This window comes from Podospora bellae-mahoneyi (assembly GCF_035222275.1).
Source record: "Podospora bellae-mahoneyi strain CBS 112042 chromosome 1 map unlocalized CBS112042p_1, whole genome shotgun sequence".
Classification (NCBI taxonomy): Eukaryota; Fungi; Ascomycota; class Sordariomycetes; order Sordariales; family Podosporaceae; genus Podospora; species Podospora bellae-mahoneyi.
Genome location: NW_026946359.1, coordinates 6,137,548 through 6,162,177, shown reverse-complemented (window position 1 = coordinate 6,162,177; position 24,630 = coordinate 6,137,548). Strand labels below are relative to the sequence as shown.

The window sequence follows — 24,630 nt, the reverse complement described above, 5'->3', positions numbered from 1 at the left end:
AAGGTGGATTCAAGGACTCGATGGCTTGTTCAGGGGTAATCAACGATTCCACTGTTGACCGGACAACGAATATCACAGATATATAGCCCTAGCAAGGAACAAAGCAAAAACTACTCTAAATTTTGCAGATGTATTCGGGTTACTGTTTCGCTCTTTGATCATAGTTGATGTGTGAAGGTTTAGAGCTGGCAGTAAATGCTTCGTGCTTCACACCTGAGGCTGTTTTCCTCCTCGCCAAAGAAAAAGCAATAATCCTCTGTGGCGCAATTGGCTAGCGCGTCTGACTGTTAATCAGGAGGTTGGAAGTTCGAGCCTTCCCGGAGGAGATTTGTGGTTATTTTTGTCGATTGATTTTGGTTTTTTGTATCAATCTTGGATGATATTTGACCTCTGCACCATCCTCTCGGGACATCTTTGCTGCCGTCGCGAAGATCTCTCCATGTCGTTTCCCACGTTGGCCGCTGAAGCCGAGCTCGGCATTATTCCTCCCAGCACCCACCCATTTTTCTTGCGGCGCGATGGTAGGACAATTGCAAACGAACCCGCCGCGACTTACTTGTACTCACTCGGCCACGTCATAGGTGCTAGGGAGCGTCCGGTGCAGCAAAGCCACCCATTGATGCGATCCTCCGATGCACCTCGAGACCGTTGGTTCCCGGAACTCGGAATCAGCAAAATGTTTGTTCGCGCGGGATCGTGACCGCCACTTCCCGTGGTGTAAGGCGAGTGGGGATGGGAGGAATCAAAGTTCGGTTACACCAGTCCGGGGTGCGGCTCCGGGGGTGGTCGTGTAGCTGCAGTACAGACGGGGGGCTATTCGTGCAGAGCTGAGAAGCAACATGGCAAGAGGGGGTCCGTAACTGGACGAATCGTTGAGCAAAAGCCTGTTTTTCTCTCTTTTTCCCTGCCGAGTTTTGCATCCCTTCCTTTCGGTCATCATCTCCCGGCTGGTGCTGGAAGGTTGAGAGGGTTGACTTTTTTGAGGGCCCACCCCATCTGAAGCTATCACCATGTCTTGGCAATCCTCTCCGCGCGCACGAGTACCGGGGGCAGTCGTTGTGGCAGCGGCGCTGGCGCTGTCGACCATCACCCTGACGTTTTATTTGCGGTTGTCGCTGGCGACGGCAACCTTGCAGACACCATCATCGCCACTGCCCACCGCCGCCAGCACAGGCAACGAAGAGGCCACCATCCAGATTCTCGGCCGCCATCTTGAACCCACCCATCCCCGCCTCTTCGCCAACAGGTCGAAGTGGGCCTCCCTACCGGACCAAATACCAGGTGATGAATACCTTTCAAAGTGGAACAGAACCATCTTCCGCCAAGCCGACGAGATGCTCTCTTTACCTCCCCCAGACTACAAAAAGGACGGAACGAGCGGGATCCTGGACATCGCGAGGACTGTCCAGCTCAGGATCAAGCACTGGGCTTACGCCTACCGGTTGACCAACGACCCCAAGTGGAAAGATCGCATTTGGAAAGAAATCGTCCACACAGCCGGGAACTCTACCGGTGCTTCGTTTGGGACGCAAGGCGACAGCTGGAACACGGATCATTGGCTGGATGTAGGCGAGTTTCTGGTCGCGTTTGGGATTGCGTATGACTGGCTTTACGACGCGTGGACAGCCGAGGAGAGAGAGGGGATAAGATGGAGTGTTGTTGATTTGGGCCTGAGAAAGGGGTTGGAGAGTTTTGAGAGGAAGGAGTGGTTTCTGGGGGTGACGGGGAACTGGAACTGTGTTACTGCGGGCGGGATGATTGTGGGGGCGTTGGCGGTGTTGGGGGAGGACACCAGTGGTGTGGCGAGAAGCTTGCTGGGGAGGGCGGTGGAAAACGCAGAGCGGCACTGTGGCAAGAGTGTGGACGAGAGCGGGACGTGGGCTGAGACGCCGGATTATTGGCATTTTGGGACGCAGGCGCATGCGCAGCTTTCGTCGGGGTTGTTAACATCGCTGGGGAGTACCTTTGGGATGTTGGACAGCCATCCCAAGTTCCGGGAGACGGGCATGTTTCATATTCATACTATCGGGATGACGGAGAAGTTCAATTATGGGGATTGCGGTCCGTCCAAGATTACTGCTACGGCGAATTCGCTATTCTTTTATGGGAGGGAGTACGGCATTCCTGAGTACGGGTTGTTTCAGAGGGACAGGCCTGATGCGGCTGATCCGTTGTCAATGCTCTGGTATGAATCTTCCCTCAAGGGGGAATGGCACGATCATCTGCCTCTGGACAAGGCTTTCTCTGACCCCAGTGGCGCTTGGGTATCACTAAGATCTTCCTGGACGGATTCTAATGGTGTCTTTGTCGCCATGAAAGGAGGAAAGATGACCGGACACGCCACACGTAAAGCAACCCTTCATCCAGGCAGTAACATCGACTGACATATTTGGCAGATGGCAACCTTGATGCCGGTGATTTCGTTCTGGACGCCTTGGGAGAACGATGGGCGATAGAGCTATGCCAAGACAGCTACGATGCTCCTGGCTACTTTTCGAGTGAAGATCAGGACAGTGTCCGATGGGACTACTACCGCTGCGGTACAGCTGGTCAAAACACGATTGTCCACAACAACTCAAACCAGGTTGTTGACGCTGAGCCAACAGTGAAGTTTGAGAGCACTCTGGTCACTCAGAAGACCAAGGGCAAGACCGACGCTGGCGGTTTTTGGATTGCGGATCTAACCCAGGCATATGACGGGATGAGCATCAAGCGTGGAGTTCGATTGCTCCCAGAGCGGAGTAAGGTGTTGATACAAGACGAGATAACTGACGCGTTGGAAACAAGTCAGTGGCGAATGCATACCAAAGCGCATATCACATACAGTAACAGTGGGAGGATAGCCCGTGAGTGTCCTTTCCAACCCCCCCCCCCTCCTTCTCGCTGCTTTGATGCTAACGACGGATAATCAGATCTACGCCTGAATGGAAAGGCTCTTGATGTGCTACTCCTGTCACCCCGAGCTGCAGTCTTTCATACTACCAAGCCAGTTCGGTCACCCAAGCTGCATCCTCTCTCAGGTGGCCGAGAAGATCTCCCGAACCCCGGGGTCAGTGTTCTGGCTGTTGATCTTCCGCCAGGCAGTTTGACGGTGTCTGTTATTTTCTGCCCTATTTCGGAGCCTGGGGTGCAATGTTCTTTTACGTCACCAGTGCCCTTGTCCGAGTGGAGTTTGCTTTAATAAACTTGTGTTCATTCACTTTGCCCGGATCAAAATTGTCTCTGCTACTGATGGCACCTTCATCCCCCCTTTCCCTGATGAGATGGCAAAGACCATCCAATATCCTGGCACCACCACCCCTCCGTCTTTGGGAATTTCAACTCTGTGCAGCGCTCTCCCTTTCTGCTTCCCCAACACCGTTGGAACAAGACTCACCCTCCTCTGGTCAGTATTGATCGCATGTGTCGCACTGCTGTACCTCACCATCGCCACCTCTGCCACCTCCCCGCCTACCAGCAATTCAAACACTCCTCCCAGATCCACCTCGGTGTCGGAAATCTCCAGGATCTTCGGTCGCGGATCTCCACTCAGCAGATAAGGTGGTGTGAACCTCTGGAAATCCAAGTGGTTTATCTCCTCTTCCGGCCCCAAGCACTTCTCCCAGCACAAGCCCCCTCCCCCGGTCAACACGGTTGCATCAGGCAATAGCACAGCAACACTGTGATATGTTCTTGGGATGGGCATCTTGGCCAGCGGTGTGAAGGTCAGCGTGTCAGGGTGGAACAACTCCGGCACGAGCGTCGCGTTGACGTCCGCCCATTGCTTCGCGTATGTTGCTCCGCCGGTGATGAGAACCTCGCCGGTTGGGAGTAGAACGCTGTTGGCGTATGCTCGGGGATATTTCATCCCCTTGAGCTCCCGGACGTGCGGCATGGTGAAGGGGTCGGAGGGGAGGGTGACGATGTGGGTAGCGTTAGTCGCGGCGGCGTCGTTATAATGCCGCGCACCCCCCACAGCCAAGATCTTCCCCGCTAGGGCGTCGTACATCACCGCGTTTCCGTTCATCGAGTCGCTGTCTTTTCCTCGGGAACCTGCGGGCTGGCAGGCTCCTGAGGAGGAAACCCCGTACCAGTTCATGGCTCTGGAAGGCCCGGCTTGGAAAACGGAGTCGTCCCTCCAGGCAAAGAGCCAGGCGTGGTTGTCGCCTGCGAAGGGGCCGAGGAAGTCGCTTGTGAGGAGTGGCTCCGCGAGGGTGTTTGGAAGGGCTGTCCAGGTCTGCTTGTTGGGGTCGAGGATCTCCCCGTTCTTGCCCCCCAGAGGACCGCTCCAGGAACCGCCGATGGTAAAGACGCGTCCGTCGGAGAGGGTCGCTTGAGAGTGATACCCTCGACCAACAGTCAAGGGTGGGCCGGAAAGCCATCTCCCTTGGACTTCGTCGTAGATGCTGGTTGCATCCGAAGTGCTGCCACCTGTAACAACTACCCGTCCGGAGGTGTCGAGCGAGAGGCCGGGACAGAACATGTTGTGGTGTGTGATGGTGACATTCTGATTGTTGACCTGGTGCGTTGATGGGTCGTAGATGACGGAGAGAGTATGTGTCGTCGCGTTAGAGAAGACATTTGGCTTGTCGGCAGTCCAGGCGAGGACTTTGCCTGTTCTTGGCAGCACCGCAATAGCTACAGGGACGATGGGAAGGCGTATGCTCTGTTCCCACCGGCCAATGTTTCTAGCGTTTGCGTGCTCTTGTCTTTGCTGTACTAGGACGTAGACGCTTGTGTTGAACTGGAACTGAAAAGTAAGGGCTAGGAACAGGAATAGCACAACTGCCAGTGAGGCAATTTTGATTAGGCCTGACATTGCTGTAAATTACTTTCAAAGAGCTTCAAGAGTTGAACTTGATCTCAGGCAGGAACGAGGCGAGGCAGAGGTCAGACAGGTCCATCTTCATCCGAAACAGACGAAAGGGCGTGAACAAGGGTCCATGATGGATGTGCTCAGCTGTTCAAAACATCTTCGCTTCGCATTAGATAGCGCAATATCTCCTCTTTTTCAGTTGGTTTAGACTGGCATTCCATATGGAGATGATGGCAACAGGTTGTGTTGTCAAGACTGTGCTGCATGAATGGGACCCCTATCCATCCCCCTGTCTTGGCCCACAACAACAATCTCTAGCGCCCACACCATCTGTGGCCTGCATCCAGTTTTCTTGAATTTTTTCACGATCGGCTCGGTGGCGAGCTGCGACTGATCCTTTGCTGCCACTTATCAAGGGTAAATAATGCAACTGGTGCATGCATAGGTCCATCGTGATCCTGGCATGGGTTGTTGTAGTGTCCTCGAAAATTTCCATTTTAACCGATCCCTGGTGAATTTTCGATCTTGCTTGTTGTTTTCTAGTGTTCCTGCGATATTCTGAGCCAGGTGCATGAATTCATCATTCTTGAAAGAATCCTAGCTCATGTTCTGTGTGCGAGGCACCGACAGCCACAGCCAGTCAACCGGTATCCAACCGTTTGACTAGTCTGTTATCCCACCAATTCCTTTGAACGTCTGTCATATCTTGTGTAACCAGTTCGTCTGCCGTGGGTCAAGGCTAGCCTACCGGTGTGGTGGGTGTAGGGTGGTTGACTTAGAGTTCTTATTTCCAGGCCGCTACGGCACGCAGGGGCCGTGTGGGAACTCTGTGGCTGGTTATGGGATGCATACCTATGTAGCATGAAGCGGTTCTATTGCAGAAAGTGGGTTCTTGAATGTCCTACTGTCGACATTTGATTCTGTCGATTGTAGCGGTGAAGAACCCAGACTGGGGAGGTGAGGGGTCCGGACCGAGGATGCCGCCGAGGATGGAGGAAATGGTGGAGTTGGTTGTCAAGTCCGAGTCATTACTATCACGAAATTTGGTGCCGACAGAGAGACGCGGGAAACCACCGGGACAGGCAGGTCGTTATCGCCGTCTCCGCCTGTTGGCGCCTCGTAGACTCTGACACCCTGCCCTGATATGCGTGAATCGTTGGTGTGATAGCACAACCTGCATCACGCACAGGTCGATGGCGTCGAGATGAGTCTATCCCGGTGACTGGAACAGAACGTCTCGTCTAGTTCTCCGTCCGGCGTGTGCTGTTCCGGTCTCGGTGGAGCAGCGCGATGAAAAGTTGGATAGCAAGTCGAGCAGCGCCTAGAAGTCCTAGACACTTAAAACCTTGAGATACCTCCCGTCATCTGACACTCTCATGTAAGTCTCAAGCACAAAATGCACTCTCCGGTAGAGGACGACTATCGCCTCAGGCAGGCGGCCAAAGCGCCCCTTCCAACCTCTCACGGCCGAAACAAGTCAACATCATCCATTCTGTCAACCTCCAAAGCATCTCTTCCTCTTCTTTTGGACAGTTTGGGCAATCCAATTACCTTTGACAACACCATCACCGACACCGATTGCATGGTGGTTACTGAAATCGGTAATGACGAAGAATACGACCAAATCCAGTCCAACTTCCGGCCTGTGCGTCGGTTCTTGACCCGGTTCGTGTTTTTGACTGCCATCATCCCTTGCCTTCTGCTTTTATGGGCTTCCAAGATCCAGGGAGAGATCCTGTGGGCTCTTGGACAGGACGGAAGCTTGGGTGGAGTCAAGCTCTATCTCGCTTGGTTTGCTTTTGCCATTGAGGGCCTCTGGTCAGGTAAGCCGATCCTTGGTGCTTAGAAAGATTTGATCAGAAAACTGACTGGAAACCTACACACAGCCGACGCAATCGCTGCCTCTTTGGTCAAAGCAGCATCCTTGTTTGCTCGGTATCGGCCCAGACTTCGGTTACTGGGTGATAATGTGCCGTGCGTGGACATCATCATCCCAGTCTGCAACGAGAAGCTCGACATCATCCAAGATACCGTTCGCGCTACACTCAACATCGACTACCCTGCTCATCGGTTCCGAGTCATCGTGTCTGATGATGGCCGGAACCAAAAGCTGGAGGCTTGGGTTTTGCAGCTGGCCGCCGACACGTCCAACTTGTATTACACCGCGCGTGTCAAGTATGGGCCGGCAGGGTACAAAGCTGGCAACCTCAATCATGCGATTACTGTGTCTGACACCCTTCCTGGTGGGCGGGCTGAGCTTGTAGCTGGGTTGGATGCTGATATGATTCCTGAAAAGAGGTGGCTGAGGGCGTGTGTTGCACATCTGATCAGGGATCCCAAGATGGGAGTTGTTTGTCCTGCCCAATTGTTCTACAATGTGCCGGAAAATGACCCGCTGAATCAGCAGAGCTCTATCAACTGGCTTTGTATGGACATCATCAGGGACCATGCCGGACTCGGCTGGTAAGTAATCCCGCGAAGCCTTGGGCCCCAGCGACTGACCCTGGACAGGAATCTCGGATCTGGCTGGGTCGTCCGAAGAGAGGCGGTGGACGATATCGGTGGGTTTCCTACAGACTGCCTTGTCGAGGATATCTACAGCTCCATGCTGCAGATGGCAGAGGGGTGGCGTTCTGCCTATCTGGCCGAGTCGCTTCAGTATGGTCTGGTTCCCGAAACATATGCTGCTCATGTGAAGCAATTTGCTCGATGGGTACGTTCCCCTATACTTTTGTGTGGTGTCATCTGTCCTAATGATGAGAGCAGTACATCGGTGGAGCTCAGATGTTTGTCAACTTCAAGGGATATCTCTCCAGCAAACTGACCAAGCGGATGACCCTTGCTGCCAAGTTGGTCGGCTTCTCCAGCGGTATTAACGTCCACGCCAAGGCTCAGCTAGCCACGGTATTCATGTTGTTGACGCCCTTTGTGTTCTTGACTGGTACACACCTGATTTATTGGCGAGACGAGGCGGAAATGAAGCTATTGCTTCGACTTTACTGTGCCATTGTCCTGACACGCTATCTTCATGACTGCCACATCGGTGTGATGGCTGGGTACCGGGTTGCAGTCATGGAGACGGGTATGATGAGATACATGTCTCATTGTAAGTCCGCCAGATTCTTGAAAGGACCGTCGGCTAACATGGCACAGATTACACTGTTGCGTGGTTCAAGACGTTTTTCCTGGGTAAGCCTGATGGATTCACCCCAACGGGGAGCATTGCCAACAGCCTCCAAGAGCGGAACCCTGCACGCCGTGCTCCTTTCCGCGAGCGGCTGCGCCATATCCTTTTCGACTGTGGTGCCTGGGTTCAACTGAGCGTCGTGCTGGCATTTGCCTCATGTGCCTCCCTCCAGACATTCCGAGTACTCGGACCACATTGGATGTCTGGCAACTGGGTTTTCAATAGAGACATGTGGGTTGAGCTGCTCAAGACAGTAGCGTGGCCATCGCATCTTTGGTTTCCGACAATGTTGGGATGCTTGACGCCGCTGAGGTACGCTCTCCGGCCACCTAGCGTACCTGAGCGGGACAGACTTCTCGGAAAGCGGGAGGAAAACGGTGCGCGTTACCCAACGGAGGAGGCAAAGCATGTCAGGTGGTCTTTGTTCGAGGTGGACTTTGTGGTGCTGTACACCCTGTTCATGGGTTATGTTGCGGCTGTTTTTGTCGGGAGTTGGTGGCTGTGATAACAGTAAAGAGTAGAGAGTAATCAAAGTTCTCAATACAAAGTTATGCCCTGAGTTTGTCCACCTTAGTCCTATACTCCTCCACAATTCGTGATACCTCCTCTGGCTCGAAGTCACCCGGATAATCCTCAACGACATCTCCAAAGCGATTCTTCAGGGTCGGGTCCGCGCCATGATTGACCAAGGCTTTGAAGGCATCCAGATACCCATGGCGCATGGCTGTATGGATGGGCCGATCCCCGGAAAAACGGTTGGCCATGTTGAAATAGATTGCTCTTTTCTCATTGTCATCCAAAAGATCGGATAGTGTGTCGATGGACTCTGTTTGAATATTAGTGTCGGCTGCGGACAAGAGGGAAGCGTCAACACACTTGACTGCCCCGATTTGGCAGCAATATGCGCAGCTGTCTGTTGAAAGTCGTCCTTGCAAGCAATAAGGATGTCGGCAGGCGACTCATGTTCTCGCAACGCTAGAGCTTTGACGGCTGTCACCAGTTTGGCGCATTCTCCCTGACCGGCAAGAACGGCGACGTGGTGGGCTTCTTGTGGAGAAATATGCATGTTTGTAAGGGTGAGTAACGGCAGCGACAGCGGAGTTTGAAAAAGTGAATCTCGATGTTGGAGGGTGCAGTTGATAACGGTCTCGTGAGACGCCGGCTCACCGGACGTCCGTTCAACTCAAAAATCCGAAACCGACCGAGGGCACTGGTGGCCGACACTTGCAGAGTATAATTAGTAGGGCTGGGGCCCTTGGTGCACGAACAGCACAAGAAGTCACATGAGTTGCCAAAAAGGCTTTCGCCCTGTCTGTGTTCCTTCTCGTTTTGCTGAAGAGCATGGGCAAGGACTCGAGGTACACAATTGAAGTAGACAACTGCCAATATCATACATGTGGCTCCTGTGCATCAAGGCCTTCTCGTCCATGGTGAGTCTCTTAACCTCGAGGCGTACACAGCATCTCCCCTTCAAAGTTTCCACACTGCAGCCCAGAGCAACAGTCGGAATCCGCGCGGCACGATGTCAAGACGTTGTGGCATGCCTGTCAATGACTGTTAGTCTTTGAATTCCTCTTATAGCATCGATGGGGAATGGTTTCGTACTGCTTGGCCGTAGAAGTCGGTGATCTTGTACTGGGTTGGCGGCAACGCTGACTCAGACTCCTTCGATGTATCTCGTCGCCGGGGAGTAGATGAGGTCTTGAGAGGAACTGGAATGACCAACGCAGCAACCATTTGCAGGCTGAGCAGGAAGAAGACGATGGTCTGGATGAAGGCTCGCATTTTGAAGTATTTTGTCTTTGCTGGATGATTTTCAGCGATGGTAAACGGCGCTGCCGGTGCTAACCAGGCCTGCCTGGAAAGAATGAAGGAATCAAGCAACCCCTAAGAGAAACGATGCCAGGAAAAGAAAATGATTTCAAGCAGAAGACAAAACCGCGTGGTGAAAGGGGACACTGCAGGCCCCAAGCTGCAGGTATTCACAGGCACAGCAGGAAATGAATTGAAAACAACAAACCAAAAAAGCCGACCAGCAACCGCCCACGACCCACGACCAGGGAAGGATGCCTTTTGTATTTATTTATCAATGCATGTTCATCTCAAATGGCCGCCTTGCCAGTATCCATCCATATTCCCCCCAAGAAAAGCTGAAACGGGCATTCCCTGCCAAGGTTGTTCCTCTCCCTGGTAAACTGACCAAACACGATGCTGCAAACGGCTCCTCTTGTCATGCTGGAAGAATGGTTCTGCGGGGCGTTCCCAAGTCTCAAACTGCCGCTGCGGAGTTGGTGATCGGGCTGTGTTGCCTTTCCGGTATAAGATGGCAGTGCTATGAGCTGCTATCTCGCAGCCTGTAGAAATCAGTGGTACGCTGTTAGTGTCCGATAGCGCCCACTGTCTCGGATAGGCGCACCGCAGGGAATAGCCCCGTTTCGAATTGACACCACCCCCAAAATGTAACCTGGATGTTGGCGTGCAAACGAAAAAATGAAAGGTAGAAAAAGGCAAATCGCATGAATACGATCGGCTTGATCGTCCGATCGACGCGCTTGTTTGTGTCCAGTCAGCAGGCTGTATTATCGGCAGCGGACACAGTTCATCTTTTGGGGGCAGCACGGCAGGTCAAACAAACCCCCACAGAGGTTGACTTTCCTCCGTCTGTTGGTGTGACTTGTTCCAGATAATTGCATATCATCATGACAGGAGCCATCCACGCGCTGGAAACAAATACCAGTAAGTCAGTGAAACGTATGATGACCGTCAGCTTTTCCCTTTCCAACTGGAAGCAGGTCTTTTAAGTGTCTCCCGAGGCCTGTTGACCATCTTTCGAGGCCTATTGACCATTTTTTGAGGCCTACCAACTATCTTTTGAGACCCTTAACCACCTGATCTTTCAAGTGTTATTAGTTACCTTATCTTTTAAGATGTGGTTAAGGACGATATGTTGTGTAAAATTCCATTTATATGCAGTGCCATCTTCCTATCTACCTAGGCGAGGCAGGTATACATGCTGTGCTGTCCAGCAGTTCATCCATAACATCCAGTCATTATCACATCTATACGTCCCTCCTCCATTCCCGGCCCCTCGGTCTATACCAACCCCTCCCTCCGGCCGACGACTCTGCACTCCTTCTCGTCCCGGACAAGAAGCTCTTCCTCTCCGCGTCAGGAACCTCATCCACAATCCATCTTATCCCGCCCTCCGGCTCTTGCCTCCACCCATACGCATACACTTTGCCCATTTGGACAATCGCCTTGTTCCTCTCCCTGGTCTTCATCTCTTCCAACCCATAAAAGTCTCTCACCATGCTCGTGCCAGCGACGTATGTCATCACCGCAGCAATTGTATCCGGCTGGCGGGGCAAGTGAGGCAGCTTCCTGCGCCAGATAATCACCAGTGCCAACTGCACTAGCATGACGCAGAGGATGATGGTACTAGCGATGCCGCAAAACAAGAACTCGGATCGAAGCTGACCCGGTCGATAAGGCAGGCCAGCGAGGGCGATGATGAGAAACTCTGCGATGATCCCGGTGAATGCCACTGACGCTGCAGCAAGATGTCTGTTGCGTAGGAGGGGAATGAAAGCGCAGATGGGGCTGCTGTGGCGGTTTAGGAGAATGGTTGGGTTTGGCCGTGCTTCTCCGTCTCTCAGGGGAAAATAGGGGCTGAAGGTTTGGGTATCTTTTCGCCTGCTGTTAGCTGCTTGTCCGGTTCTAAAAGACAGAGGGGAACAAAAGGGAACAAGGGAAAAATGGAAGAAAAAAGAGGAGGAAAAAGAGAACAAGATATCAACTCACCCTGAAACAACCTCCCCCAATTCGACGAGATCAGCACCCCCAAAAGCGCAAACAAAATCTTCATCCCGACTCCACTAGCAACAGCCGTCGGCAAAAATATCTTTTGCGGCTGGTCAATATTCGCCAACGAAGCCAGCGTTAGCCCAAGCAGAGCCACCAGCAACAGTCCGAAAACAACATCAAGAAACAGCCTATTCAGCTTCCAGTTCCTAAAAAACATCGCCTTGTTGAACCCCGACCGGACGGTGTCCCTCGTCCTCGCCCACCACCCCCTCTGGTTCCTATCCTTCCTCTCATACAAAGCCACAGGCATTATCCCATACTTTGTGACCCCATCCTCGGTGGTAAAAGTCCCGAGCTTGAATTTCTGCCCCTTGAGGGCATGCAGCAGTTCCTGTTGTGTGATCTCCCCGCCAAAAGACGAAAACTGCTGTTCAATCTGTGGATGGCCCATTACGGCTGCCACGCCGGCAATGGTAGTAGGGTCGGCCGAGAGGCGCCCTGGCTTTTGGAACCACTTGCTCATCGTGTAGGCTACCACCCCGGCTTGGATCACCAGAATGGTAATGATGATGTCGAGAACCCATGGATTTCCGGTGATTTTGGGAGGACAGGGGTTGATGTTGGTGGGAGATGCGAGGTCGTTGCAGTAGTTGGTATCGACGTATGTCCCACCGGCTACGAAGATGGTGCCAATTTGAGCTACAAAGAGACCAAACTCTGAAGCTCCGATCGGGGGACTGACAAGTTCTGTGGCAGAGATGCCCCCGCTTGTGAGCTGCCTGACTGGGTCATGGGTGATGACCTGTTGGTAGAAGGCACCCATCATGAGCATGAAACCTCGCCCTACGATCAGAGGGGCATGGTTTCCAGTGAGGGACTCTGTGATCTTCCAATATGGCCATGACATGAGGGCTGGGGCGCCTGTATCTGGGCTTGGTGATGATGTTGCTGTGGTTTCACCTGGACCAACGGTTGCTGAGCCGGTCGCTGTTTGACCTGTTTGGGCTATCGGTGTGGGTTCTTCAGTTGAAGCCCCAGAAGATTTCTGAGCAGAGGAGAAAGATGAAAAATGGGTTGTGTCGGGGCTAGACAGCGTGGAGGACAAAATCCTGGATGGATTGGTCGCAGAAGATGATACGACGGACGAGATTGACCCCGTGACAATTGTCGATTCTTGGGAAGAAGCTGACTTGGCAGCTTCCTCAGTCTCCGTATTTGTTGTCAGAATTGACGTCACCGAACTCGAGCTAGAACCAGTCACAGTCAAAGCTGTAGAATCGGGCTCCGGTTGAGACGATACTTGGGCAATAACAAATGGGTCCGAGTTTGTCTCTGTCGCTGCTTCAGTCCCCCAAAACGTTGCTGTGTTTGTAGGATCCGTGGTCTGCACATTCCGCGTCGAAGTTCCACCTGAAGTTGAAGAGATTAAGCTGGTCGACTCCGTGTTTGTCGTCTCGGTCTGGAGGCTAGTGCTTACTCCGGGAATCCGCACATTTGTTGAGGTTGTTGAGCCTGGATTGGATTCGGCATTTGAAGACACAACCGATGACGGAGTCAAGGGGGTATTTGTCGAAATCGTTGGTGAGACCGTTGATGGAGTCTCTGGCGTCGTAGTAGGAATCGTTATCGGAATGGTTGTTACTGACATTGCAGAGGGTATTGTTGTCAAAGTATTGGTCGCAGAAGTCGAAGGAAGAACCGCTGTGATGGCTGCTGAGGAGGCCGTTGGACTAGTAGTTGGAGTAATAGTTGAGGTAGTTGTTGGAGCAGTTGTTGGAGCAGTGGTTGGAGCAGTTGTTAGAGTGGTGATAAGAGAGTTTCTTGAGGTGGATATAGAGATAGCTGTTGGGATGGATGCAAAGGTGGCTGTTGAGGTAGTTAAAGACGGAATTATAACAGTAGTTGGAGACTCTATCTCAGAGGGTGGTAGTGTCTCGGGAAGATCTGTAGTACTGACTTCGGCGGACGTTGACTGCTCTGATGAAGAGGCGGGTGTAGTTTCCTCCGTACCCGGGGTGGAGGTACTCAAGTTAATAGAAGTGAATGATGGCGAGATGGTAATTGTTTTTGAATTTCCCGAAGCGGTTGAAGTCTGCAAGCTTGTGGAAGGAGTGGCAGTAGTTGTTGAGGTGGAGATGCATTCTTCCAAAGTTGAAAAAAACGTCATACAGTCAATCCTGTCCGCCCTTCTCAGACCCCTTGCAAGAATAATTGGTATGGTTGTACAGGTTACCGAAGTTGCCATGCATGTATCGACAATGGGTGGTGCAGTGACGGTTGACGTAACTATCGGCGTGGTGGTTGTCACACTTTCGGTCGAGGTGGAAGGGCAATCTGAAAGTGTCAAGGTAAACGTGAGGCATTTACCCTCGATGCGGTCCTGACAGTCTATCCATGTCGTAGCGCAGGGATCAACAACGGTTGGCATAGTGGATATCTCTTCCACTGTTGTTGTTGTTGTCGTTGTCGATGTTGATATTGTGGACGAGAAGACTGTTGAGCTGGTCGAGATCGTCATCGATGTGGGCGGCCGTGTTGTTGGAGGCGTTATTGTCGAGGTCTCTGTAGGGGTCTCTGTTGGGGTAGTCGTTACAGTTGTTGTTGGCCTGGTGGATGTGGTGAAAGGCACGTATCTAGTCGTGCAGTCAACCTCCTCGCCGCGCTTGAGCTTATCTGGGATAACATAGGTAGTACAATCTACCACAGGAGAGCCGGATGGAAGTCTAAAAGTAAATATTCTCGTCGGCCTCAGAGTGAACAGCGGCCCCTTGGTTGTCAAAGTTACGGTCGGTGTCCGAGTAATTGTGAAATAGCTTGTCGAGCAGTATGTGTGCCAATATCCCTGTCGTTTGACTTGACGCGCTGGAACCATGACCGTTGTGCAGTCTACAGTGCTTGAAATGATCGGGAAGTCTCCGGGCAGTATTGGCGGTCCAGCCGTGAAGACTGGCGCTAGGGTAAACAAGTTTCTCTGGCGTTCAATTATTGTTGGTCCCTCCGCTCCCCCTCCTCGCGCTTGCAGTGTGGATGAGCTGGCATAGCTTGGCTTTGAACCGTCTGGGAGAGTCTTTCTCAGATAGATGACAACACCAACAAGCCCCAATGTAATCACCAAAGTTGTAGCCATTCCAAAAACTCTCGACAAGAAGGGCCTTGGTGTGGGATTCCCATTTTCTGGGGTATCCTGTTAGCAAGTGCTGTGTATCTTGGAGCCTACCGCAGAACATACTGAAGAGTTTGATATTTCTGCTCTTCTTTTTTTTCAAAGGTCGATCTTCTGAGAGGGACGCCATTGTTCCAGTTCATGACAAGACAACACACGAGCAGGGTTGCAACAAACTAATGAGTGAAGAAAAGAAAAGGAAAACGGACGTGAAGGGTAAAGGTTGAAAAGGAATCGACTCAGACTCCCATTGTTGACCAACTGCGTCGCCATGATAAACTTTGGGCAAATAGACAGACTTTAAGGATGCCTGGTACAGAGCGGAAGAACCCGTCGCTGGAAAAGGACGCCGTCGATGGCAGTGCTGTGGTTTACCTGTGCATGCCTACCAGCAGGGAGCGCATCTCTCTCGGGATAAGAACGTGGATGCATGCGGCTGAAGGTACCCCGAAGAAACCCTGACCATCCAGAGGTCTAGAACGCGCTTCCCAAGAACCAAACGTGCAACACTCACTTGACTTTGTGTCAACTGAACGGCCAATTGTCTTGCGTACCTGACTGCCCAGGTCTCCCACATCGACAATTCCAGGGCTTGGAGGTGAAGCGGTGGTACACTGCCACCCCGTTGGGAAAGCGCTGCGAGGCGCTTGATTGAAGCAGAGAACGAGCGGTCCCTTCAGCCCTATAAAGGAGCGGTTTGTGATTGGAGAGTAATAAAACTTACAGCAGAGAGGCCCCCTTCTTGTGATTACTGCGTTTACTCTCGGATAAAAAGGGCGGTGGCAGTTATCTCTTTGGAATGATGGGTTTCCAAAGATAGTCGATTACCCTAACTACCATGTATAACATAGCACTACCTAATTAAGCCCTTGAAAATGATTGATGGGGCTTTCAAAATACCTTGGTTTATAGGCCCTTGGAGACAGTTGGTAGACGTTCAAAGATAGTGGATAGACGCTAAATGATAGTTGATGCATGTTTTGAAGATATGGTAGATGGGAGACGTTTTAAACATATTAACTTTTAAACGTGGGGAACATGGCGCGTTGTAAAAAAAAAAAAAAAAAAAAAAAAAGAAAAGAAAAAGAAAAAAAATGGGGTTGGATATCCTTATCTAGCGTTGCTCCCTATTACTGCTCTTTTATGCCTTTCGGCATTTCTTTTGTCAAGACTCCGGGGGTAAGCAGACAGTGACCGGTTTCAATCATGGACCGCAGCGACACAGCTTCAGCTCCAGCTTCAACAGCATGCCACCATGAACAAGCTGCTACAAAACCCAATGACTGCTATTGTGGTTCCAATTTCCTCGCTACCATTGCGCATTTTCTCGACTCCCAGCTCCATATCCTCTAGTGGTGCAGCCCTACAAAAACAGGACTGTCATTCCTGAAGGACTCCCACCCAAAATACACCTGGATAGCCCCCTCTGCTTATGTGTCCAGGCACATGACTTTTTGTTGGTTCTGCGGGAGTGTAAGGACCAAGGTCCGCAAGGTTCATCAACAAACCCGTTGGGGAAGAGTCGATTGTCACAACTGGAAGATAGCAATAAGTAGGGAAGGTAGTCACAATAAGACTCAAAATATACCATGATTCTTTCGGCGTTATATTGGATACACGGTTGCCAGAGTTTGCCCTTGATGAATCGCTTGATTTCAAAGGCAACGAGGTACTACGCAAGTGGTATGTCCATTTTTCGATGGCAATGAGAAGCATAAAGAAAACAATCAGCGTTTAGGATTTTACATGTAGTAAACACCGACTTACAGCATCCGCCCACATCAGTAAATGGGGTGCGTTATCAATTATGTAGGTAGTTGGCATCCGAGGCAGCTACCTGCTTCACCGAAAAGTATTGACAGCTACGGCAACATTTTCAAAATTTCCTATCCTATCCTTTTTGACAACAGATTCTTAAAGGAGGCTCGTAGGGTCTTCAATCGGATGATAACTACAGTTCCAGCTTTTCAGGGATTCAAGCGATGATCGTACTCGTTTTTTCCCGCCCGGCTCCGTGCTGCATTCCTACCTAGATACCTTCCTTATCTTCTTCATGGTTCATCCATAGACCCGGTATCCTTCGGCACCAGACAGCAGTATGAGAAGGTAAAGTCCAAAAGGCTGCCTACTTGTGCGTCCACTCTGTAAAGATCCAACCAGGAAGCTACCAGGGTATTTATATCGCGGTTAAGGTTGACTAACTGATTTGGCGGTATCAAAGGTTATCGCGGCTCAGACACCTAAACGGCGGTATTTTTCCAGCAGCAGTATTCATAACGATTGCCAATAGTATGGGCAGCTGCACCAACGTGATAGCATCTCCAGAGCCAGAGTACTCGTGTTATTGGCAGTCCCAGGAATGAAAGGAACTATGGTGCCACACCCCGGAATGCAGCGTCTTTGGAATCCTCAAGAGTTTGAATTCTGAGCGCGAGAGCTCGTTTTTAAGCCCAAACCGTTGTCTTGTTTGACCTCTATAGAGAGGGATACAAAGCGGGAATCTGGTGATTAGGGTGTCAAAATGTCAACCTCCACCGGACTACGAAATCGATCAGTAGGAAGTAGGTACTGTATCGAATGATCTAGGCGTGCAACGTAACATAGGTAGCAAGTTGCAGGCACTTTCATAGCATCACATGCACTTCCATCTTATACCCGAATTTGGATGTCTCGTGGTTTGACGATCGGCAGACAGGAGTCGGAGAAGTTCAAGCAGCTTCTCTGTCCCGGGATGTAAGAAGGGTTCTGTAAACAAGTCTGAAGTCATTCGAGACTTCTGCTTGAGATGGACGGAGCTCCCAATGTCTATAAAAGAGGCCTCTACGACCACGATCTCGACCCTTCCCCAGACCATCACCCTATAAGAACCCCCAACACCTTTGAACTCAGCTCTCGACAGTCCAGATTCATCGTCACCAGAAAAACAAGTTTGTAGGTTCTGCCTAGCTTACCTCCTCTTTGCCGGCACTGAAAAATCTCTGTTTATATCTCGGCTGATCTTCTCTTTCTGGCCCTCCACTAACCACTCTCACTTCAACAGTCTTCGAGATGATCATCCCCCGCTCCCCCGCTCTCACAGCCCTTTTGCCGCACCTACAACACCCATCTCTGCTGTCGCAGCTGACTCCACCCTAGAGAACAGAGTCTGGATCAGCAACGTGGACGTCCGGGAAGCCTGACAGCAGCAGTACGGCGACGGCGCCCAGGCCTGCGTGGGGTGGGAGGAGGCATGCAACACTTGGTCGTGTGTTTTCAGAGGAGAAAATTACTTCGTCAACATGGACCAGTACTGCGTCAGGAGGTTCCCCGACAGGATCAATGTGTGCGCCTCGTGCCACAGGAGGGCGTATGATTGGCAGTGTCATGATCGGACTTGGGGGGAGAATGCGGGCCGGAAAAGCTACCTTGTGTCGCTCTTTGCTGTATCGCGGTCTTGAAAGGAGGCCTCGTTGGAGCCACCCAGTGTCCTTCACCCCATGTATTTCATCCGCCTTTATGGACCTCTTTCCTTCTTGGACAGGCCTTGATAGATACCTGGTAAACGTTACGTGCTCACATCAACCTAAACAAGCTTGGTCTTCTTCCCAGGCTCCAACCACAAAACCTCCTTGTCCAACCCCTCGGCCTTGAACGACTGCGCCAAATCTTCCCGCTGCTCCTTGAAATGATCCCAACTCTCAAAGTGCATGGGGAACAGCACGTCAGCCCCCAGCTCTCGGAACAGCTTTACTGCCTGCGCGCCGTCCATGGTGATTACAAGGGGGCCCGTGGGGAGAGGGGCTGTTGCTTTGCCTAGGTTGAGCAAGGCGACGGAGATGTCTGGAGGGTTGTTAGATATTGGTTTGTTTTTTGGTGATGAAAGAAGAAACGGCTGTTGCGGTAATATGGTAATGTGGTGATGTGAAGGAGGGGAAGGAACATGAAACATACGGTACTTCTCCTTCATCTTTGCCAGCTCAGGGATGTAAATTGTGTCCCCAGAGAAGAATATCGCGTTTGGCTTGCCATCAGTCTTTCCGAACGATTCCGTTGTCAGGATGAAGCCAGTGACCTCACCACCAGGAAGGTGGACGCAAGGGGTTCCAGTAACCTCAAAAGTCTGTCCCTGGAGCTTGATAGAAACAGTCTCCCTGATTATTCGATATCAGCTTCTGCAGCTATCTCTGAGGGGAAAAACAAAAACAAACCAAGGCTGCAAAGCTTTGACACCAGGCCGAGGAGCAAGGTTCTTTGCTCCGTCAGGGGTGGTGAGCACGATGCGGCCTTCGAGAAGACGGCGGCCAGGCTCGTCAAGATTGTCGACATGGTCCTCGTGGCTCAGGAGAACAGCATCGATAGGAGGGAGATTGGCAAGGCCTAGAGCCGGTTCAATGGATGCCTTGAGGACAAGGAGACCCATATCGAATTCAAATGGGGCATGAGAGAAGAAGGGGTCGGTGATGAGTGTGACAGGGTTGCTATCGTCCCCAAGATGAATGAGGGCAGTCGCAGTGCCGATGTGGGTGAGGCTCAGAGGGGCCGAGAGTTTGATCGAGGAGGTCATGATCGAGAGGTTCACAAGTGTGTAAGTCAAATGCAGAGGTTCAGGAGTGACAGGCGCTTGGAGATTGAAGGGACGGAATGGTTTGCCGAGATAGATTCTGGAGAAATTTCATTGTCTTATATACACGAGTTCCCTATGACGGAGAGCAACGCTCTCCATTCGAACCCCCCAGATCTCTGCGGTTCATCGCAAGGGCCTGATGTCGATGCACTCAGGATAAGCTTTACAGGGTGGGTTGCTAATCCCCGCTTTGTGATCCATGGCGCAGGTCTTGGCGATTAATGACTCCCGATTCGGCTTAGCGCAGGAGAGATGGCAACGACAAACATGAATCCCACGGGGAAGTGCGAGAGCTGTACAAATCCAGATCATGGCGCCGAGAGGTATACCCAGACTTGGTGAGTTGGAGTACATAAAGTATGGAGCCCCGCGACCCTCACATCTGATGTTGCTATTCCCTTCCTGGAAACATAACCCGCCAAGCCTTGAACATCACTTGCTGTGTCAGCACCCAGGATGAAGATTCGACAGAGGACGACATGTCAAATCTGCAGGCAGAAGAAGATCAGTGTACGCGATCCGATCATACCTATCTTCCACATTGCTGACGAAGCGCGTTTAGTGTGACGGGAGAAAGCCTTCATGCGGCCAATGTCTCCTCCGTAACATCACCTGTCCCGGATATCCACCGGATTGGATATTCATCTCTCAGTTCGCTCCATCTAACATTCAGACAAAGCCGATGCTTGCTAGAGTGGCTGGTCACCCTGGCGTAACCAAGCATCCTCCCTCTCAGCTTCCAGGCATACTCTTGAGCCGGAAAACGCATGAGCCGAATGGGAGTCTCAGGTCGCTTTACCACGAAGACCTACCGCTTGACAAGCTGATAGAAATCATCATCCAGGGATATGTTCCAGGTACTGATGTTGCGGCGATTCAGAGAGGCGCCAGTGCGTCTACTCCTCGAATATGCGGTACGTATAGCTTGAGGCTTCAAAAGTCAAGGGGCTCGATTTCCCCCTTCAAAGTGTCTGCTCTCAGGGCGTCATGGAAAGACAAGGGCTAATTGACTCGTAAAGGGGCGTGGGCAGAAGTACTACCAGATCTCGTCAAAGCTGGTAACGACACAGCTTTGAATGCCGCCATCAAAGCCTTTGCTTTCTCCATACTCGTGTGCGAGACGCAACGCAAGATCCCCATGGCGACGGCGCTTGAAGCATATAGCGTAGCGCTACGATCCGTCAACGACTCGCTAAAGATCCCCAACAAGTCGTCGTTGGTTCAGCTAATGGCTGCTGTAATGTGCTTGCTCTTTGCTGAGCTTGTGTTGCCAACAAGCCTTGAAAGCTGGACCGCTCATTTAGAGGGACTTGGGGAGTTGATGCAGACGCGAGAGCCACAGTTCTACGCATCAGGCATCGCCCACAGGCTATTTGTCGGGGCAAGACCGGCATTGGTAAGCATCAAAGATCTTCCGTCTTGTTCGATGTGTGTCTCGGTCGATGTGTAGCTGACTGATGTCGGTGTTGTTAAGATTGTACTGAAGATCCAGTCGAGAAAGGCATCTTTCCTTGCCTCAGAAGAGTGGCAAACAGCTCCTTTCCAAGAGATCATTCCCTCGCCAATGCAAGCCTTGATGAACGAAGCAACTGTTATTCCGGGCATCATTGAAAGAATGAGCCAGGAGGCTGGAATCACGACTGCTGGCAGGCTATTGACGGAGCTCGAAGCATTGCTTGACCGACTTGCGCTGTGGGAAACAAGCTTCCAGGCCACTCCTGAGGCCCCTCGTTTCTGGTATGATGGAGACTGCATCTGGTTTGACAGCCTCACAACAGCTAACGGCCTGACGCATTGCTGGGCATTCAATGTGATTTGCTTGACATGTGTCGGGAAGATTGTGGGCTTATTTCCAGACCTGCGTCCCTTTGCTCGTATATCACGAGGGATGGTCTCTCAAGAAACCAGGCGGATGTCGATGCTCATATGCCGGAGCACCAAGTATTTGATGCAAGACAAGATGAAGCTCTTTGGGCCAACATCTATTGTCCTCCCCCTCCAAACGGCGTATGACACCCTGAAGGCTGGAGGCGCCGAAACGGAGAGGGATTTCGCTTGCTGCAAAGAGATACTCGAGTCAGCTCTTGGAGAGAAGCACTTTTTATCGCTCTTTTTCAAAGGAGACGTGTAACAGAATACGGAGCCGAGGGTTATGACAGTAATTGAACCGTGTACTTTCGCGAGACAATTGGGGATGGTTGGTGACTTCATCAGATGGATCAGAAATATTGCCGGCTTCCTATTGGCTGAATGTCACATCAGCCTCAACTATCCTTGTCGCACCAGCCACAGCTCGCCCCGTGCGGCTAGCAACTTGGGCGGCAGACCCACTCTGGCAAGGCAACAAGAGCTACGAATAAGCTCCCAGAGTGGCACACGCATCGCAACTGGAGCTGGGAAGCCGCTATTCAACCCCAGCCTGACAACCACGATTCCTTCAACAACGTCCTTTCTTTCACCCAAAAATTCCAAATCACAAACACCGCTGCGACTTTAAACATCAAGCCACAAGATCCAGCCCTTCACAACCATTGAAACAGCCACCATATCCACGCCGCCATCATGTCGGACCAGGAGCGCGAGCATGCTCTCGCCAGCTTCAAGAAGAAGTTGATTGAGTCGCGAGAGTGGGAAACCAAGCTCAAGAACCTCCGGCTCGAAATCAAGGGTCTTCAGAAGGAATTTGACAACACAGAGGATCACATCAAGGCGTTACAAAGTGTCGGGCAGATTATTGGCGAGGTACTGAAGCAGCTTGACGAGGAGAGGTGTATGTTTTTCGTCCTCCGGTCCATTTCCCTCTACTCATGGTTATTTGACTTCCCGCAACCACACCGCTAACATTCCAACCTCTTGCAGTCATTGTTAAGGCCTCGTCAGGTCCTCGTTACGTCGTGGGTTGCCGCTCCAAGGTCGACAAAGCGAAGCTCAAGCAAGGAACCCGTGTGGCGCTTGATATGACGACACTCACCATCATGCGCATGCTTCCCCGCGAGGTCGACCCCCTCGTCTACAACATGTCTTTGGAAGATCCGGGTCAGGTCAGCTTCGGCGGAATCGGTGGTCTCAACGACCAGATTCGCGAGCTCAGAGAAGTCATTGAGCTTCCGCTCAAGAACCCAGAGTTGTTCCTGCGAGTAGGCATCAAGCCACCCAAAGGCGTGCTTCTGTACGGTCCACCAGGTACCGGCAAGACCTTACTTGCCAGAGCAGTTGCTAGCAGTCTGGAGACGAATTTTCTAAAGGGTAGGTGATCGGCATGCCTCCATTCTGGACGACAAGTTTACTAACACGCAATCACCTCCACAGTCGTTGCATCAGCTATCGTCGACAAATACATTGGCGAGTCTGCCAGGTTGATCCGCGAAATGTTCGGATACGCAAAGGAGCACGAACCCTGCATCATCTTCATGGACGAAATCGACGCCATCGGTGGCCGCCGGTTCAGCGAAGGTACTAGTGCCGATCGTGAAATCCAGCGGACGTTGATGGAGCTGCTCAACCAGCTCGACGGTTTCGACTATCTCGGGAAAACCAAGATCATCATGGCCACGAACCGACCTGACACACTCGACCCTGCGCTGCTACGTGCCGGGCGTCTAGACCGCAAGATTGAGATTCCCCTCCCCAATGAGGTTGGACGTCTGGAGATTCTCAAGATTCACGCCGCTGGCGTGGCCAAGGAAGGGGAGATTGACTTTGAGAGCGTGGTGAAGATGAGCGATGGGCTGAACGGTGCCGATTTGCGAAACGTGGTTACCGAGGCGTAAGTCTACCAATAGGAACAAACACTGGAAGACTACCATACTGACCTTCTCTTCCTAGCGGCCTCTTCGCCATCAAGGCCGACAGAGATGCGATTAATCAGGATGACTTCAACAAGGCAGTTCGCAAGGTGGCTGAGTCGAAGAAGCTGGAGGGCAAGCTTGAGTACCAGAAGTTGTAGAGACGGTTTGGTGTTGGTGATGAGCGAAAGGGGGTTAGATAATGATGAATCACATTACAGGAAGACGCGGATAGAGCGCATGAATTCATGCCAAGCGTTTTGAGCACACTGAAACTACTTTTACTGTAATACTATGCACCGATAGCGAAGATATTATGATGACGATGTATTTGAAATTGTTTCCAGTGACCAATCACATCTTGTGTTTACTCCTGTTGGTTGTTGGTGCCCTTCGCGCTCCTCGTGTCCTGGATGGAAGCCTATGAGAAGCCTTGATGCAGGTATGGCATATAACACCTTCAGAGCAAGCAACGGAGACGCCTTTGGAGATAACAGTATGCAGAGTCTGGCGCGTTGGAAGTCCGATTCGTCAAAAGAGCATGCCGTATAAAGCTGATAAGGCTGAAGGATTTCGCATTCATTGGATCCGGTCGGTTCACCTCGGTCTCAGAGAACAGACAGTTGCTCGCATCATTCTTTCTGCAGGAAGCGCTCTTTGTTGACATGCATTTGCATCGGGAAGGATTCTGAACACAAGGTCTTGACAGGACAGGACAGGAGGTGTGTTGGTTTGACGGTCAATGAAAGGACATCGAAAGGACCAACGGACCACATTGATGTCAAAGACATCTTTTTTAGTCGGTGACGCTGTCTCCTATTTTCCATCAGCATTGCTCTCAACACCCAACGCATTCGGGTGTCCCGCGCTCCGTATGTTCGGAAGGAATTCCGAGGCCCGTGTCCGAGCCGAAACGACAAGGCATCCGACTGCTCATCATCATCATATCACTGACAGTGGCCCGTGACGATATCGCATAAATAAACATAGCAAAAAGGGGGCAATTGTTTCCTCGTATTGCGTATGGGCGGCCCGATTGCATCGTAGCACTTTTTTGCATCTGGTTCCTTCTCTTCTCTCTTCCCCCCCTCCACCCCCACCAAGCCGTTTGTCGTTACGATACCGTCCACAGGGGACAAGATGATCGTGTCCGGCAGTTGGAAGGTTTAAGCCCCACGCCAGGGACCCAGCAAGATTAGGTATTTCTAAGAATAGAAATCGCAAAGCCCAGGGGGCGCCTGTGGGAGAGAGAAGAGACCCATCCCTTTGTTCCAACAAACCAGGGTGTGAAAA

General features: G+C 51.6%; 10 protein-coding genes and 1 non-coding gene across 11 annotated transcripts; 5 read left to right on the top strand and 6 right to left on the bottom strand.

The window, feature by feature from the left end:
* Nucleotides 1–252: 252 nt before the first annotated feature.
* Nucleotides 253–326, bottom strand: QC761_0020770. The gene has a single exon. It is a non-coding gene; the product is annotated as a tRNA-Asn (tRNA).
* Nucleotides 327–861: 535 nt separating this feature from the next.
* Nucleotides 862–4,790, top strand: QC761_118320 (uncharacterized protein). Its single transcript, XM_062875115.1, has 3 exons — nucleotides 862–2,346; nucleotides 2,397–2,846; nucleotides 2,913–4,790. The coding sequence occupies exons 1-3, from the start codon at nucleotides 1,011–1,013 to the stop codon at nucleotides 3,179–3,181; spliced, it is 2,055 nt and encodes a 684-aa protein (XP_062738350.1). The 5' UTR covers nucleotides 862–1,010; the 3' UTR covers nucleotides 3,182–4,790.
* On the bottom strand, nucleotides 3,197–4,798 carry QC761_118310 (uncharacterized protein; the record flags this gene model as incomplete). The annotated part of the gene is made up of 1 exon (XM_062875114.1): nucleotides 3,197–4,798. One exon carries the CDS (start codon nucleotides 4,796–4,798, stop codon nucleotides 3,197–3,199), a length of 1,602 nt encoding a protein of 533 aa, XP_062738349.1.
* Nucleotides 4,799–6,033: 1,235 nt separating this feature from the next.
* On the bottom strand, nucleotides 6,034–9,102 carry QC761_118290 (uncharacterized protein). The gene is made up of 4 exons (XM_062875112.1): nucleotides 8,859–9,102; nucleotides 7,745–8,808; nucleotides 6,347–7,574; nucleotides 6,034–6,160 (listed from the first exon to the last, which is right to left on the bottom strand). Exons 1-2 carry the CDS (start codon nucleotides 9,046–9,048, stop codon nucleotides 8,531–8,533), a joined length of 468 nt encoding a protein of 155 aa, XP_062738347.1. The 5' UTR covers nucleotides 9,049–9,102; the 3' UTR covers nucleotides 6,034–6,160; nucleotides 6,347–7,574; nucleotides 7,745–8,530.
* On the top strand, nucleotides 6,378–8,487 carry QC761_118300 (uncharacterized protein; the record flags this gene model as incomplete). The annotated part of the gene is made up of 5 exons (XM_062875113.1): nucleotides 6,378–6,618; nucleotides 6,682–7,258; nucleotides 7,307–7,508; nucleotides 7,559–7,901; nucleotides 7,949–8,487. The coding sequence occupies 5 exons, from the start codon at nucleotides 6,378–6,380 to the stop codon at nucleotides 8,485–8,487; spliced, it is 1,902 nt and encodes a 633-aa protein (XP_062738348.1).
* Nucleotides 9,103–9,421: 319 nt separating the features above from the next.
* QC761_118280 (uncharacterized protein) lies at nucleotides 9,422–9,767 on the bottom strand (the record flags this gene model as incomplete). The annotated part of the gene is made up of 2 exons (XM_062875111.1): nucleotides 9,422–9,526; nucleotides 9,588–9,767. 2 exons carry the CDS (start codon nucleotides 9,765–9,767, stop codon nucleotides 9,422–9,424), a joined length of 285 nt encoding a protein of 94 aa, XP_062738346.1.
* A 1,274-nt stretch (nucleotides 9,768–11,041) lies between these two features.
* On the bottom strand, nucleotides 11,042–15,079 carry QC761_118270 (uncharacterized protein; the record flags this gene model as incomplete). The annotated part of the gene is made up of 4 exons (XM_062875110.1): nucleotides 11,042–11,667; nucleotides 11,784–13,556; nucleotides 13,581–14,960; nucleotides 15,016–15,079. 4 exons carry the CDS (start codon nucleotides 15,077–15,079, stop codon nucleotides 11,042–11,044), a joined length of 3,843 nt encoding a protein of 1,280 aa, XP_062738345.1.
* Nucleotides 15,080–18,178: 3,099 nt separating this feature from the next.
* Nucleotides 18,179–18,301, top strand: QC761_0020700 (uncharacterized protein; the record flags this gene model as incomplete). Its single annotated transcript, XM_062872070.1, has 1 exon — nucleotides 18,179–18,301. One exon carries the CDS (start codon nucleotides 18,179–18,181, stop codon nucleotides 18,299–18,301), a length of 123 nt encoding a protein of 40 aa, XP_062738344.1.
* A 33-nt stretch (nucleotides 18,302–18,334) lies between these two features.
* On the bottom strand, nucleotides 18,335–21,689 carry QC761_118260 (uncharacterized protein). The gene is made up of 3 exons (XM_062875109.1): nucleotides 19,137–21,689; nucleotides 18,880–19,079; nucleotides 18,335–18,768 (listed from the first exon to the last, which is right to left on the bottom strand). The coding sequence occupies exons 1-3, from the start codon at nucleotides 19,490–19,492 to the stop codon at nucleotides 18,512–18,514; spliced, it is 813 nt and encodes a 270-aa protein (XP_062738342.1). The 5' UTR covers nucleotides 19,493–21,689; the 3' UTR covers nucleotides 18,335–18,511.
* QC761_118250 (uncharacterized protein) lies at nucleotides 19,808–21,683 on the top strand (the record flags this gene model as incomplete). The annotated part of the gene is made up of 4 exons (XM_062875108.1): nucleotides 19,808–20,062; nucleotides 20,115–20,466; nucleotides 20,572–20,948; nucleotides 21,027–21,683. The coding sequence occupies exons 1-4, from the start codon at nucleotides 20,009–20,011 to the stop codon at nucleotides 21,681–21,683; spliced, it is 1,440 nt and encodes a 479-aa protein (XP_062738343.1). The 5' UTR covers nucleotides 19,808–20,008.
* A 425-nt stretch (nucleotides 21,690–22,114) lies between the features above and the next one.
* RPT4 (26S proteasome subunit rpt4) lies at nucleotides 22,115–23,707 on the top strand (the record flags this gene model as incomplete). The annotated part of the gene is made up of 4 exons (XM_062875107.1): nucleotides 22,115–22,322; nucleotides 22,412–22,798; nucleotides 22,862–23,318; nucleotides 23,378–23,707. 4 exons carry the CDS (start codon nucleotides 22,115–22,117, stop codon nucleotides 23,496–23,498), a joined length of 1,173 nt encoding a protein of 390 aa, XP_062738341.1. The 3' UTR covers nucleotides 23,499–23,707.
* Nucleotides 23,708–24,630: the final 923 nt, after the last annotated feature.

Coding starts and splice junctions, on each gene's coding strand:
- QC761_118290 (XM_062875112.1), bottom strand. CDS start 9,048: ATGCATATTTCTCCACAAGAAGCCCACCACGTCGCCGTTCTTGCCGGT. Junction 8,809..8,858: donor TGCCAAATCGGGGCAGTCAA/GTGTGTTGACGC, acceptor ATATTCAAACAG/AGTCCATCGACACACTATCC.
- QC761_118320 (XM_062875115.1), top strand. CDS start 1,011: ATGTCTTGGCAATCCTCTCCGCGCGCACGAGTACCGGGGGCAGTCGTT. Junction 2,347..2,396: donor GATGACCGGACACGCCACAC/GTAAAGCAACCC, acceptor CATATTTGGCAG/ATGGCAACCTTGATGCCGGT. Junction 2,847..2,912: donor TAACAGTGGGAGGATAGCCC/GTGAGTGTCCTT, acceptor ACGGATAATCAG/ATCTACGCCTGAATGGAAAG.
- QC761_118260 (XM_062875109.1), bottom strand. CDS start 19,492: ATGACCTCCTCGATCAAACTCTCGGCCCCTCTGAGCCTCACCCACATC. Junction 19,080..19,136: donor GTCAAAGCTTTGCAGCCTTG/GTTTGTTTTTGT, acceptor TCGAATAATCAG/GGAGACTGTTTCTATCAAGC. Junction 18,769..18,879: donor AAAGATGAAGGAGAAGTACC/GTATGTTTCATG, acceptor ACAACCCTCCAG/ACATCTCCGTCGCCTTGCTC.